General features: G+C 37.3%; 1 protein-coding gene across 1 annotated transcript in view; it reads left to right on the top strand.

The window, feature by feature from the left end:
• The window catches only part of NUBPL (NUBP iron-sulfur cluster assembly factor, mitochondrial), a 93,507-nt gene that overhangs the window by 69,245 nt on the left and 7,790 nt on the right, over nt 1-16,472 (top strand). Inside the window, exons 8-10 of the mRNA XM_086613617.1 lie at nt 4,261-4,346; nt 10,245-10,365; nt 14,203-14,285. Coding sequence (XP_086469743.1) covers nt 4,261-4,346; nt 10,245-10,365; nt 14,203-14,285 — 290 coding nt within the window. The remainder of the gene's footprint in view (nt 1-4,260; nt 4,347-10,244; nt 10,366-14,202; nt 14,286-16,472) is intronic.

Raw genomic sequence — 16,472 nt, forward strand, 5'->3', positions numbered from 1 at the left:
TGAAAAGAAACCAGTAATAAGCATTTGTCCAAGTATTGAAAGATCTGTGTTTTACAAATATGCAGAAAACTCGATGATGTTGAGTCTAAACTTGACCAAGAGCTTATGGGTTAGGATTAAAGGGTGGGCAGGGACAGGTGACATTATAGTGGGATCTACTACAAGCCACCTGACCAGGAAGACGAAGTGGATGAGGCCCTCTATAGGATAGGAGCAGCCTGATGTTCACGAGCCCTGGTCCTCATAGCCACCCTGATATCTGTTGGAGGGACAACAGAACAGGCTGTAAGCAATCCAGGAGGTTCCTGGAATGCATTGATGATAATGTCCTTCTCCAAGTGATAGAGGAACCAATGAGAAGAGGTGCTATGCTGGACCTTGTTCTCACTGACAAGGAGGGGAACGTGAAACTCAAGGGCAGCCTTGGCTGTAGTGACCGTGAAGGGGTGGAGTTCAAGATCCTTAGGACAGTGAGGAGAGCACACAGCAAACTCACTACCCTGGTCTTCAGGAGAGCAGACTCTATCAAGCAGATTCCTGAACAGTCCAGAGTACCATGGGAGAAAGCCCTGGCGGGAAGAGGGGCCCAAGAAAACTGGTTAATATTCAAGGATCACCTCCTCCGAGCTCAGGAGCAGTGCATCCCAACAAAGAGGAAGTTGAGCAGAAACGCCAGGAGGCCTGCATGGATGAACAAGGAGCTCCTGGACCAAGTCAAACACAAAAATGAGGCCTACAGAGGGTGGAAGCAGGTACAGGTATCCTGGGAGGAATATAGAGAAATTATCCAAACATCCAGGGATCAGGATAGGAAAGCTAAAGCCTTGATAGAACTAAATCTGGCCAGGGACATCAAGGACAACAAGAAAAACTTCTATAGGTATGTCAGTGGTAAGAGGGCTAGGGAAAATGTGGGCCCTCTCTGGAAGGAAACGGAAGACCTGATTACCCAGAATATGGAGGAGGCTGAGGTACTTAATGACTTTTTTGTCTCAGTCTTCACTGACATGTGCTCTAGTCGCACCACTCCAACTGTAGAAGGCAAAGGCAGGGACTGGGAGAATGAAGAACTGCCCACAGTGGCAGTCCAGTGAAGTTCCAACTAACTGGAAAAAGGGAAACATAGGCCAAATTTTTCAGAAAGGAAAAAAAGGAAGACCCAAGGAGCTACAGGCCAGTCAGTCTCACTTCTGTGCCCAGCAAGATCATGGAGCAGATCCTCCTGGAAACTATGCTAAGGCACATGGGAAAAAAGGAGGTGATTGGTGACAGCCAACATAGATTCACTAAGGGCAAATCCTGCCTGACTAATTTGGTGGCCTTCTACAATGGGATTGCAGCATTGGTAGATAAAGGAAGAGCAACTGAGGGCATCTACTTTGATTTGTCCAAAGCATTTGACACTGTTCCACACGGCATCCTTGTCTATAAATTGGACAAACACATGGATTTGACGGATGGACCACTCAGTGGATAAGGAGTTGTCTGGATGGACATACTCAAAGAGTTGTGAAAAATGGCTTGATGTCCAAGTGGAGACCGAGTGACGTTCCTCAGGGGTTGGTATTGGGACCAGTGCTGTTTAACATCTTTGATGCTGAAATTAACAGAGTGGGGTTGAGTGCACCCTCAGCAAGTTTGCTGATGACACTAAGCTGTGTGGCATGGCCAACACACTGGAGGGAAGTAATGGGAGGGACCTTCACAGGCTGGAGAAGTGGGCCTGTGAGAACCTCATGAAGTTCAACAAGGCCAAGTGCAGGGTCCTGCATGTGGGTCGGGGCAATCCCAAGCACAAGTACAGGCTGGGCGGAGAATGGATTGAGAGCAGCCCTGAGGAGAAGGACTTGGGGGTGTTTGTTAATGAGAAGCTCAACATGAGCCAGCAATGTGTGCTGGCAGCCCAGAAAGCCAACTGTAGCCTGGGCTGCATCCAACAAAGTGTGGCCAGCAAGTCAAGGGAGGTGATTCTGCCCCTCTACTGTGCTCTCGTGAGACCCCACCTAGATAGAATACTGTGTTCATCTCTGGAGTCCGCAACACAAGAAGGACATGGAGCTGTTGGAGTCCAGAGGGGGGCCACAAAGCTGATCCGAGGGCTGGAGCACCTCTGCTATGAAGACAGGCTGAGAGAGTTGGGGCTGTTCAGCCTGGAGAAGAGAAGGCTCCGGGGAGACCTTCTTGCAGTCTTGCAGTAAAGGGGGCCTACAGGAAAGCTGGAGAGAGACTTTTTACCAGCGCATGTAGTGATAAGACAAGGGGCAATGGCTTTAAACTGAAAGAGGGCAGATTTCGATTAGATCTAAGCAAGAAATTTTTTACATTGAGGGTGGTGAGGCACTGGAACTGGTTGGCCAGAGAAGTTGTGGCTGCCCCATCCCTGGAAGTGTTCAAGGCCAGGTTGAATGAGGCTTTGAGCAACATTGTGTAGTGGAGAGTGTCCCTGCCCATGGCAGGCGGGTTGGAAGTAAGTGATCTTGAATGTCCCTTCCTACCCAAACCATTCCATGATTCTACTTAGTTGTGGACTGTGCCTTTAGGGAAGGGTGCGTTGATTTTGTGCAATTCGCCCTACATTTCAATGTCAACTGTAAAGTGTGACCCTGCACTTAGTGAAATGAGGAGCTAAGGTAACTGGAATGTAACCAAAAGGCTTCCACGCTCTTCTATGTCATACCATTGGAAATAAGTTGTCTTGGGAAAACAGCAAATTATTCAAATGCCAGAGTTTTAGCGAACAATAGGGAAAATGCATTTGCTTAGTACATTACATATGCTGTTTAGCTTTTTGGACTTGTGTCTAATATTATGTAAGGCAGAGATTGGCAGCTTTTCAGGAGCGAGGTGCCAGATTGTATTTTTCTTTCACAAATTAGAGGTTAAGAACGCTGGTTGAAAACATTCAAACGTGCTGTCAGGCAGTGTTTGGAAACGGCTGGCTGTCAGGCAGGCAAGATGCTACCCAGCAGCCGGTGGACTGTGTGGGACTGTTGTGAGGGGCAGGGCTCCCTGTCCCAGCATGGCCAGAACCGAGAATGCTCTTGGGACATCAAGGCTCCCGGTGCTCTGACCTGTGCCGAGGATACCAGTGTTGTGTGCCTCTGGAAAGCTACCCACCTTTTCCTTCCTTCCCAAGGATTGGGAACTGCAGGCCCAGTAGGAAACTCTGTTCCATGCATCTAGAATTGTCTGTTGTAATTGCTATTAGTGTGGAGTTTGGCATAAATTTCTTGTGTGAGGTTGGCTTAACGTGGCCCTGCAAAGATGTTTTTATAACAGATACTTTGGAGACCAGATGTTCACTGTGAAACCAGAGCTAACCAATTGACCAGTAATGTCCTCTTTTATGTTGCGTTTTTCTAAAACAGGGACGAGCATGAGCAGATCCTTGATGCAAGTTTTGAAGAAACAGTATTTGAAACCCCTGAGAATATGCAGAAAGATGCTCTTTGTGAAGTGATGTAGAATATGATAATAACTGTATCGGTTTTGCTGGCTATATTAGTCAAGAAGTAATATAGAATAGTATAGGATAGTAACCTGTAGGCTTACTTTAGAATCTGACCTTTGACAAAGAACTCTAGCTGTTTTATAACTCTTGGGAGTACTAATTATCGGGTAACCTGGAGCCGTGTCTGAACAGTGAGTAATACTTTACTTTTTTCAAACCTAGTGCAAGTGTGCATGAGTTGGCCTCTTTATATCGTGGTATCGTTCATACAAATGCGCTGGTGTTGTGTCTAGTGTAACATGTTTCAAGACTATGCCTGTCAACGCTTGAATCAGAAAGTGTAGCAGGTTCAGAAAGCCGCAGTCTGATCACAGGCAGCTGCCTCTTGATTTTAGAACAAGGCTTATTGTTAAATCAAAAGCTATCAAATGTAATTATGACATGGGATGGTTACTCTGTAGGTATTCCCAGAGTACCACCTCTGCAACTTGTCAGCATGTGGACATGCTTCCATTCATGGGCATATGACAGCTAGATCAGTTTTTCTCATTTAGAACATATAAATGGTTTCTACATAGAAAACTTAGGATGAAAATACCTAAATTATTTCTGTTACTCCATATCATGTCTCAGTGATTTTGGTCATTGCATAATAAAAAAACTAGCATCATTTTCTTCTTTAAATTGAAAAACCCCACATATAAATATGTGACTACTTTGAATTTAATGTTATGTACTAATAGTCAAAATAATTAACAGTGTAATTAATAATATACATTTTAATGGTATTTCATGTTTTCTTTTCCCAGGCGCTGTGATCATCTCCACTCCACAAGACGTGGCTTTATTGGATGCACACAAAGGAGCTGAAATGTTTAGAAAAGTCCATGTACCTGTAAGCTTCTATATTAAAAATACTAGTAGATAGTTTTTCCAAAATGTAAAAAAAATTCCAAGGCAATAGGTGAACAAACCATTCAGAAATCACTTGAATTTCATACATTCTTGTTAAAAAAGAAGATAATTAGAATCCACCTTGTATCTGTATTAGGAGCTTTCTTTAACAGAAAGGAAAGAATTTTCTCAGGGTGAGTTCATAATAGTACTTGATTTCTTTTAAATCAGTTTGTTTAATCACCTGGAATGGATCAAACTGCTAAACAGAATATCTTACAAAGTAACGTGTGCTTCCCAATTATACTCTCTTACTATATCCTCATTATGTGTCCTCTTCAGTGCTGTCTGTGTTGGAGCTTAAAATCTAAAATTTCCTGAAATGTGGAAAAATTATATACTGGTACAATTTAAGAATGAAATTTAAGTTCTGTGGGAGATACGCATGTACCTAATTGTCAGTTTCTCATTTGAAGGACTCTGTGACTGTCACAAGAAGGCTGTCTCTGTTGCTTCGTTTTTCATGAGGTTTATAGCTTATATGGTAGCTTGTTTGTTTGGGAAATGTGAAATTTTAAAATATCCACAATATTCATATGGATTGGGAGGAAATATTAAACAGGGTGACATCTCTGACTCGATATTTTCTGTGTGTGCTACAAGTTGCTAAGTAACTAAATGTTAAACTCCAGAGTACGTTCACGAAGAGATTCATTTTTCATTTGAAACGTGCAGTTGATGAGAAAATATAAACTGAAATGCTTCCTAATCTTAAATAGTAAAGAAAAAAAGCCATTTACTGTACTTTAAAAAAGGTGTTTTCTTACTTACCTGTGTGAAGGTTACTTCTACTCTTTATTAAGAAAGGAAATTTCTTTCATAGCTAATGCTTTGTTAATTTAAAAAATGCAACAGAGGCCTTGAAGTGACTACTTTGCCTTTTTGTTTTATTTTATGGAATAGCTTAACAAAAGAAATACATTTATAAATTCCTTATTGTTAACTATTCCTTAAGCATGTTTGCACCAAAATGAAAGTATAGTAGCATTTATCATTTGTTACTAGAAGAACAACAAATATATCTAACAGAAGAATAACATATGGAATGTTTTATTTTTATTTTATATTTGAGTTTGCTAAAATTATGGAAAATTATTTTCTTCAAATAAAATGGTATCCAAGATAGTACTTTGCTGAAATTTCCTTTTGATTTAATGAGAAATTACTTAGTTTTCTTTCTAAGTCTGTTTTGTTCAATGTTCAGCTGCTATTAATCTGACTAGTGGTAGATAGGATACTAAATATGATCTATTTGATTCATTGGAATTTTCAGATCTTTCTAAATCAAATGAAAAGTCACAGTGAAGCTGTTGCACCAGATGCAGAGTTTGAATGCACTTGAGCCATTCATCAAGTCTTACCTTTTTCATGGTGCTGTCTTCATTTTATTCTAACCTTGTTATGTACATCAGTACAGATGTGTCGTTTACTTCAGTTTTAAAGCAGCTCCCACCTATGTATTGCATTTCTAAGTGTCAACTAAATCTGATGATCTAAAGAAAGTTTAGTTACGTAATTTTTGATGGACAGCTTCAAATCTGAGGTTTACATCAAAGAGGTGGAATCTGTGGGACTGTGCTAAAATTGCATATCCTGGTTATATGATTGACTGATCTTTAAAAATCTAATATTTAAAATCTTTAATCTTTAAGAAAGTGCTTGCAAAGAGTCTAGTTTTCAGAGAAGCAAAGAGTCTATAGGTTGCTGAGCTCTGAATTTTTGAATATGCTTTCTTATATTTAATGAACTGGAGTCTCTCCCTTGTTTGTATAGGCACACATACCCTCACTCCCCCCAGTCATTAGTTACCAAAGTCTCAAATGGCATATATTGTATTACCACAGTAAAGCCACAGTTGTTAATGTTATTTGTCCTTTACTGCATTGGAATTTGAGTAGAATGACTAAAGGAACTGTTGAGAAGGTGGCAACGAGAGTCATTCTTAGAACCAGGATTACAATGCAAAAGTCTTATTTTCAGTCTTTGGACATAGTCATTAGAAGAGGAGTGCCATCTCTTGTGCATTGGAGCACACCTGGCAAAGGAGGAGTTCACAAAGTGATGCTGACTCCTATCACAACAAGTTTCAAGATTCTCACCCATTATGTGAGTTTGGCCATCATTTTCATGCATCCCAGAGGCTTGCTCTGGGCAAGTGACAAAAAAAAAAGTCAATAACTTTGAGTATTTAGGAAAAAAATTGCCTGTTTTCACCTGCTGAAGTTGAGTTCAGTTCAGTATGGTTTATCTTACCAATCATACTCTTGAAAGAAAAAGACAGGGTTTTAGTTAAATCTGCAACTTTTCTGGTAGTTTCCTTGAATTGGATGGTTATGTTTTGGATTTCGCAGTTTTCGAAAAACTGCTTATGTAAACGCAGCTATATTTTTTTCCTTCTAAGATGTACTAAAATTGTTTATTTGGCTGTGAACTTACTGATATTTCTGTAGTGTCCAGAGTACCCAGCCAAGATTGTGGCTTCATATTGGGAGTTGAAGATAGAGCCAAAAATTGCTCATTATAAGACGAAAGTTAGGAAGACAGAAATACTGTTGTGCACATTTACTGAAAGCACTAAAATGTCAGGTGACTGACTGATTGTGACACAAGAAGTCGATGGCAGACTGCAGAACAGTAACCCTGCTCACTTCAGTCCCCATCAGATTGGAGTTGGACCTTGGCGACAGCTGTCCTTAAGTACAGTGAAGGGCTTAAGTGGGTTTCTCAGGAATTGTCTCTTTGTGTAAAGACAGAGGGCTTTCATTTTCTCACTGTATTTTCTTTAACTTAGAAGGTAGTACATTTAGATTTTGGCATGATTTGTTGTGTAACCAAAAGGTTAATTAAGCATAAGAAAGATGTAAACATTCAGAAACAGTGTGTGTGTAGATAGTTCATAATGAAATGTTTCTTCATTTCCTATTATTTCTGGATGGATGTCTCTTCACCGTTTAAAACGACGATTTGACTAAATGAAATTCAGTTCTGCGCATGATAACTATCCTCTCCTCCGCTGCCATAGGTTAGCTCCCGTGTTGCGGTGCATCTCATCATAGTAGTTTTCATGTCATTGCTGAGCCAGGTTTGCTGAGAAATGTACAGGGAAAGGAGCTCACTAAGGTCTAGAATAGGATTCACACATACTTAGGGGATAGTTTGTGTAGACGGTAGCAGGTGCTTTGAAGCTTTTCCAGATCTGTTATTTGAACAGGGAAATGAGAGTTACTACTGACTTCATTAGCAAGACCTATTACTTTGTCTGTAGATTTAAAAGCTCTGAAGATCATAGTGATCTCTCTTCCTTCTGTAAATATCCTTCCGTAAATATATCTGCAGAAATATGGATGTTAAAAATACCTTCAGCAATAAAGTTGTGAATAATTGCACAGATTCTATATTAAACTGGATGTTTATAATTGGCGACTTAATATTCAAAAAAAATCTTTGTATTCCAGAAGAATGATTTGTATATTAATAAATATGCACTATTCATTGGCTGACAGATAGGAACAACACTGAAAAAATAAAAATGATTGTGCAATGCTGAAATGTCATTTGCTTTTAGCAAAATTTTTTGAAATGAAAACAAAAAAGGACAGTGAATAAGACCACCAAAACTGATGTAGCACTGGGGATACAGCTTTATTTCAGCATTTGCATTAACTATGGCAGAAGAACTTCTTAGTTATTAGGTTACCAAAGAATTAGCAAAACAGCTGAAATAGTTCTTAACTATTCACAAAACAATAGTAGACTACGAAACTTTTTCTTTGATTCTGAATTCACTAAATCCTAAATGTTGTATAACTACTTTGAGGAGAACAGAAAGGTCAAACCTCCAGATACCTGAAGATTAATTAATTCTTTTAAAGTATAAATGTCAAGTTCTCTTTTTTTCCTTTGCTGCAGAAAATGACTTAGAATCATAGAATGGTTAGGATTGAAAGGGACCTCAAAGATCATCTATTTCTAACCCCCTGCCATGGGCAGGGAAACCCTCCACTACACCAGATTGCCCGAAGCCTCATCCAACCTGGCCTTGAACACTTCCAGGGATGGGACATCCACAACTTCTCAGGGCAACCTGTTCCAGTGCCTCATAACTTCCCTATATCCTAGTTAAAATATTATTTTTCTTTTGTCAAATAATACCCTTTCCAGTGTTCTCCAGTTTACCAACACAGGGAAAATTCCATTCTTTAAGGAGAGCTTGATGAATGCCTGCTTAGAGGTGGTCATCGGAAGACTGTGGCTGTGGATATAGCCCTTTTTACCGTCCCTGCACCTTGTATCCTTGGACATATAGTATTTCATATATCTCTTAGTTTAAGAACTGGATGAGGAAGCTACCTGTAATAATGTGCCAGTAAATAGAAACTTGTTCCTCTTGCTCCTCTGGCCATCCTCAGGAGAGAGTAGAAAATGGGGAAAGTTTGTGGTGTTAAACTGAAAGCGGGTAATGTTTTGTTGTTGTTAACTGTTTCTTAAAACGTTCCTTGCTTTAAACCCTCTGAAAGTTTTACATAACTAAAGGAAGACTTCTTAGAAAATAGAGTGAAACACATTATGGTGGTATAGAAAAAACAAGTGATCATCTTTTGACTATTTTCAGCTGAGACTTAAGGAAATTTTTATTAAGATGTTGTAAGTAATGTGTTTTTTATTTTCAGTTTTGGTGCCAAAAGTTGTGCATTTACTCTCAATTAAATAAATTAGTATTTGTTGATTGTACTGAAGACTGATATATCCTTTTAGATACGCTTCATAAGCGTAGTTGGTATGTTATTTCTCTAATAACTAGGCCAGCTTGTTAAAGCACAGAACTGGAATGCTCAGGGAAATGTAAAAGTATGAAATGCTACAAAGTAAATAAAAGCTTTTTGTACTCAAAAAATATATATTAATATTTTTAGAACTTGGCTATGGTGTGTGTGACATATCTAGACGACACATAAATCTTGAAGTGAAATATTGTAACATGGAACCTCTTAAAGCAGGTCTTCTGTTGATTAGCAGACAGGTAGAACCTACCCTGTGGTATTTGAATGCTGTTTTCATCACTTTTGAGAAATTCTTCTCTGCCTCAATGAGCAGTTTTGTTTACTAGGTGAATAAAATGAGATCAGTGCTATCATTAGCATTATTGTACACTGTGAAAAAAAATTATTGTGTGCATGATTTGGGAGATTTCATTTGATATATTTTGCAAGGATGATGTTGGACACCTGGCATCAACAGAAAGGTGCCTAATTTGTGCGTATTAGATTTCTGTACTGTGGTTTTTGCCACTTAGTTTCACATAATAATTTCTTCTGTTTGATCTTTAAAATGTATTTCTGCTTTTCAGAATAGCAGCAAGTCTGGTTCTTTTTGAAAACTTTTCCCTACAGGATAACTTAAAAAAATATCTTAAAAGCATGTCTGATTGTGTCATTTCTTGTAATGGTATGTTTTTATTTTGTGTTTCCTGAAACTGCAAATTACAAAGCTATAAAACACAACATGAAAATTCTTCCAGTATTCAGAGTTCAAAAATTAAATACTAGCAGGGAGAGTTCTGGGAAAGATAGGCCTATACAAGAGGTAGTTTTTGTTACAAATAAGTTTGCCAATCTTTGAGAGGTGTAAATGTCAAAAACTTGAAATAATGCAGAAATTATAGTGCAACTGACACAGCTAATACGAGTTGATAATGATGTTAATGAATGTGATATTACTGCTACTTCCCATTATAAATGAGTACTCTTTGTCCAATCTTGTCTTTATTTTCAGAGGTAAATAGTGGAAATATCAATGCTTGAATCTCAGGTTTGTACATTTCTTTCTTTTACTTGTACAGGTTTTAGGACTGGTTCAAAATATGAGTGTTTTCCAGTGTCCCAAATGTAAGCATGAAACACACATTTTTGGAGCTGATGGTGTAAGAGATCTAGCAAAAACCCTTGGATTGGATGTTTTAGGTAAGGATATAGAAATTTTTTTTTTTTGAAGAAAAATTTAATGGCGTGCATAAGGGAAGCATTAACTGAAGTATGGAACTGCATAATCCTAGATTACTCTGTATTCAGGCAGTGTTCGGATATAATAGAACTAATAACTTAAACAGTTGAATGTCACAATTTTGATATGCTCTGTTCCTTGTCAGGATCATTCTTGTAAAAGAGATGGATGTGAAAATTTTTGAATTGCATCTTAAATCTCTTTTGATTTATAAACAATCCAGAACATGAATTCTTTTGATATCAATGTGCTATATTACCTGAAATTCATTATGTTGTTGATCGTACAATTTTGACAAATAACTGAGAATTCAATTTGCTTTTGTAAAACAGACCTAAACTCTGTTCATTAATGTCAATAGAAATTTTCTCATTTATTTCATTTAAACGAAATGAGTTGTTACGTATTGAAATAAATATGGTAATTTGAAATGAAGTCCCTGTAAGCAGTTGGTTTTATGCCCATGTGAAGATGTCTTGACTCTTGTATGGAAGCAAGCAGACCGTAATGATTTTATTTAAGTGTTGAGATTAAAAGAATATGCTGAATTGCAAAATGTTCTTTCAAAAGAAAGTTTATCTTTCTTGAAAATAAAAATTAACCATGATTAAACGATCTGGCATGCCTATAAGCTAATACATGCATTGATCTTTCAAATATATATTGCTATTTTAAAAAGACATATTTCAACCTGTGCTGTCGGTAAAAAAAATCTACAGAACATAACACAGCATAATTAAGTTGGTAAATGGGATAATTGCATGTGCTAATGATGTGTTTCCATGTATTACTATAATTATCTCCATGATTTTCCATAGCTAATTCATTAAAAAGAACCAGGAAGCTCACTTAGAAAGATCAACACAGAAACATCAAGGTCTGACATAAACTTAAGATAGCAGGGCAACACATAATTAAAGACATGCTTTTGGGCTATCTTTTAGTTTTCTAAATAGATAATGAGTTGTGATCAGAGCCCACGGGGACTTCTACAGCCCTGGGTTATGTGGATAGATGCAAATCCTCTGCAACCAGTTGAATCATGGATTTAGATACACAGGCACAGATGATATGCCATGCCATTGGTCCCATGGATGGTTTTTGCTACTCCCTAAGAGGGCAGAACTCATTGTGATTGTATTTATTAGAAGTGATGAGAGACATTTACAGGTTCAGCAGGGGATGAATGAGATGTATGAAGAAAAACAGAGTGAAGTTTACTTTCAAACTGTCCATGAAAGACCACACTGAGATTAAGAATAATGCCCCATGGGTTAAATTTAGAATTACAGTACTTGATCTGATTAGTATACTCCTCCTTCCAGGGATGACCATTATATAATAATACCATATGGTATTACAAGAATTATTGTTTACAGATCTTACGTTAATCTATCCCAAATAGAAGTTTTATCCCAATGTTATTTGAATTCTACCCAAAAGCCTTGAGAACTTATTTTTTATAAATATATATGTAATGTACATATTTAAAATTAATATTTCTAAATTTGTTTTGCTTATATTTTGCAAAACCAGTGGCTGTTCTGTTTGTTCAACTAAGCACCCAGTCCTCTTGTGAAACCTGAGAAGATTTTAGTGTCCATGATAACATCTGACAAAATCTACAAGCGAACAATATGCGGGACAGAAAAGTATTTTCCTTTTAGTTGCACGGAATTGGCTGCCTTTAATATTACTGAATGCCTCCTTTAATTTTGTTTATGACAGAAGACAATTAGCAGTTGCCAGTACACCTTTGAGTGTAGTTCGTTATTTCATATACTTTTGATTGTCTCACCTTTTTATCATTTCCTAAAGGAAAGTGTGTCAAATTTTGTGAGAAAGACTTTGTGCTGCTGATTATTTCTCTCCTCTTTCTGAAGTTCCCCTATTTTGCTTTCTTTTGATCGCAGCTTGTTGACCAGAAAGCTATACCATTGATATACATAATACTAAGATTATTTCTGTACATGCCACTCTGACCTTTGCACTTCCTAACTTTTTTACTTCCTACAGTAAATTCAAATTATTCTCAGCACTTACGCTTTCTTTGTAGTCAGCAATAATTGTTAGTATCAGAAGAACGTACGATGGCAAGTTCCTATCACATTCTGTAGTGAAGAATAATGCGAAAACTTTGTCTTCCTCAACCCCTTATCACCCAAACAGCTGTGCAGATGCTTTTCCTGTCTTTCTGCTTCTGCTTAATTTATATGGTTTTGGTTTGTTTGGTTTGTTGTTTTTTTTTTAATTAAGATTGCATTTTGCTTTGTCTTCTGACTTACATTTTTGCTCATACAAGTCCTGTTATGTTCCTGTAGTACCAGCATATCTTTGTAAGTATGAGGAACAAAAGAGAGAGGCTGACATTTTGTAGTAGGGCAGTTCTTTTTGTAATTCTTTGAGATTGTTATTAAGCTGATAGCAAAGAAGTACTTTTTCACTAACAAAACATCCTTGGGAAAAAAGTGAAGATTAGTCTCTGCCTAAAATAATGGTAGGAACTAACTTCTGGGAGATTTACAAAGTTACTGTTATACTATTAAGAACGTTTAAGATTAAAAAAACTTTCAAAGGACCCCCTAAATATTTTTTTAATGAATAAATGAACAGACATTTATGCCTAAAGAAATTTATTTGTGACTGAAACAAATAAAAAACAATTAATTTGAAGGAAGTGGACTGTAATCATCACAAATAACAAATTGAAGTTCTTCAAAGATTCTGCTCACTAATCATGGAGCCACAGCTTTTGTTTGCTATTTGTTTTTTGTTTGTTTGTTTGTATTCCTAGTTGCTTTCAATTCCATTTTTTTATCTTTTAAGCTGTGTCAGTTTTCATACATTTTTTTTAATGTTTCTTTTTCTGACTACATTGAACTTCAGTAATTTACACTGGCCTTGGTTTGGGTTAAATAAATGTTTCCTAAAGTGTATGAATCAAACTGGTAACAGTTTCTGAGGCCAGTGAAGTTTGAAGTAAGGTAGGCTGTTCTGTCTACATCTATCCACAGTGTAAAATGTAGCTGTATCTTCCATTAAAAGAAAGTTGGTCTTCAATTCACTTCATAATTGTCTGTGTAGCAATGAACTAAACATGGGAACTTCAAGTTTTCTTTAGTGCTGAAAAACTGAATTTCAGTGGAATAGGGCTGCTAATTGATTCTCCTTTAGAGCGTTCCTTTTCTCTCTGGCAGTTCCCTGCTCGTTATAAAAGCAGAATATAAAGAAGATTTCTATTGGAAAGAAGAATGAACTGAATAGTTGTCTACCTTTTAATTGGATCCAAGGCCTAATAAGGACAATAACAAATGCTATTATTTGGAAATTAAGTATGCAAAGAAGTCTTTGAACAATGATTAAAATCTTAAAACAGCACTGAAAAGAATATACAATGAGGAAATAGGCTCAACAGTAAGTTCCATGATGAGCATTTGCCTAACACTCCAGCAGGCGTTTTTTTTATGTACATAAAATAATTTGTATCTCAGCCTGTTTTTCTGTGTATTTGAGGCAAAAAAGCAAACTGCCTTCTCTAATGAATGACTACAAAGCATAGTCCTTCCTATTCAGAGAATGAAAAATCCAGAATATGTTTGGCATTAATCATTATGGATGTACTGAAACTGTACTGCAGCCAGTTTTCATTTTAAATGCTAATTTTTTGAGATTAAGTAATTAAAAGAATATACTGAACTGGAATTTGATTTCAAGTTGGTTTAGGGCTATTTTAATGAAACACTTAAGAAATATTAGGTCTTCATGTGTGTGTGTGTTTCTTGATATTTTTTATACAGGAGACATTCCACTGCATGTTAATATACGGGAGACGTGTGATTCAGGACAGCCTGTTGTGATCTCGCAGCCTCAAAGTGATGCTGTAAGTTTGGTGCACTGCACTTAAAACAACCAAAAGCCCTCCTCCAAAAGTGAATGGAGAGTGCTTCTCGTTATTGCTGTTTGAAAAGAAACGTGTATCTGACTGTAACTTAAGGAAATAAAGTAAAAGAGGGTAGTGTCATCAAGTAACTCACGCCCTTCATTTGGAATGCTGGTCATCCGTTCTGCTTCCGTGGGTTTGGTTTGTTTAATTAGTCTGAATAATTCAGAATAGTGAAGATGGAGTCCAGGTTCTGGCATGCCAAGAAGAAGGTCAGTGTCAAGCCTCACGAGACCTTGTGGCTAATGTAGGTCCTCTAAAACTGTCACTTGAGCCTGTGGTAATTGAGCCTGGAAACTGTCAAAGGATCCTATCAAAAGATGTTTGGAACAAAACCTGCGTATTGTCAGTACCTGGGCTGTTTTCAGCAGGAAGTGGAGCAATTTACATGTGAGAGGAAACGAATTTTTCTGTGCCCTTACCATAATGTTTTATTGCCGAAGGAAAATACGAGTTGTTGAGGTGATAGGAGTCAAATATACAAGTCTGTAAAGAAAAGCAGTTGCACGTATAAAACTTCATTAACACTAATAGAGTTAAGTATTTTTCTCTTGTGCCTCTGCTGTAGTTTTCCTACCAGGCTCTGTAGGGCAGGGTGTTGTCTGCCACATTGTGTTTGCACAGTATATGGCATGATACAGCCTCACTCTTGACTGCTACTTAGATGTTACCATTAAAAAAAAAAGTGATTAATGCTGATAGTAGAAAGTAGAATCGGTTAGAGATAAGGTAGGATGTTCAAATAAGGTAACCTTTCTAATATCATGATTGCGAGGCACGTGCTGAAGTATTTTTTTCCTTCCCACTCTTTTAAAAGAAAAAAAAAAGGATGATCCAGTGCTTTTGACATAATGATTGGGATTCTGGAGGAACAGTGACAGTCTTAAAATTGTCATACCTCATTTTGTTTTGGAAGAGAAGCAGCAGCACTGTGGCATATTGATTTCTAATTGAATGCAGTATTTTTGCTAGGCTTGGGCAAGGCCCATGCTGATCCTCTGTGGAATAATGTAGTGATCTTGAGTCTGGATCCTTGTGAATAGGAATCATTATAATCAATACAGTAGTTTCTATCTGGGAAGTCTGGTCAGCAGTGTGAGGGTTTGAATGGCTTAGGTCAAAGTGGAAGCAAAACAGCTGAGCAAACCAAGATGGAAGGCTCACAGCTCACAGTATCTGAAATCTATAGCCTGCAGGATTATCAATCTAAAAATTCAGACATGTAGGATAGCGTTCTGAAAATTAAAAAAGACAAGAAAGTCTGTTGTGTTGCCATCTGTTCCTCCTTGGACTATGTTCTTGGTAACAAAAGGAGGGCTCGTAAGCACCATTTGTGGCAATTAAGTTAAATATGAAGAGGAATAAAGATTGACAAATGTGTGTGACTCTGGGGAAAACTTTTAATATTCTTCTCTGCCATTGTGTCTGTGAGATAATCATTCTCCTCAGAGAATGAGGTTTTTTAAGATGTCACTAATCTCTACAGAATGAAAAAGAATTTCCCTTTATCCCTGGTTTGCGTCTCATTTTCAAGACAGAGAAAATTATTATTGTTCTCTTATATTTTAAAAGCAAAATTAAAATCTTAGCATATAACTGATGGTGGGAGAGGTCATATAAGGTCAGATTCTAATCTTTAATACATGATACCCATCGCCATGTTTCTCAAATAAACTGAAATTGTGGCTATTGATGCATGAACAATCACAATTTTTCAGATAGAGAACAATGTGTACAGAGCTGCTGAAATTATCTCTGCTCTTGTCTCTTAAATTTACAGTTTTTTTTTTTATACAAAATTCTGTGCTGTTTTTGTTAGAACATACTTACAAATCAAATACAGAATCACAGAACTGAAATAATACACAGCTGATTCAAACAGTGGGGAATAAGGGTGGTGATTGACTTCTCAGAAACCCAGCATGCTGTCACACCTTCTAAGCTCTGTCAAGACTAGAATAAAGGGTGTTTCTAAAATATGTTAGCTAATACTTTTTTTTGCTTACACACCTGCCATGGGGTTCAACATGCCTTGCCGCTATATGAAAGTATAGCTCTCACTCTACACTAGAATTTTAAAATGTGTAAGCAAACTTGTCTAAATTTGTTATTTTAAAACTTAGATGT

Source organism: Tauraco erythrolophus, chromosome 6, assembly GCF_009769465.1.
Source record: "Tauraco erythrolophus isolate bTauEry1 chromosome 6, bTauEry1.pri, whole genome shotgun sequence".
NCBI lineage: Eukaryota > Metazoa > Chordata > Aves > Musophagiformes > Musophagidae > Tauraco > Tauraco erythrolophus.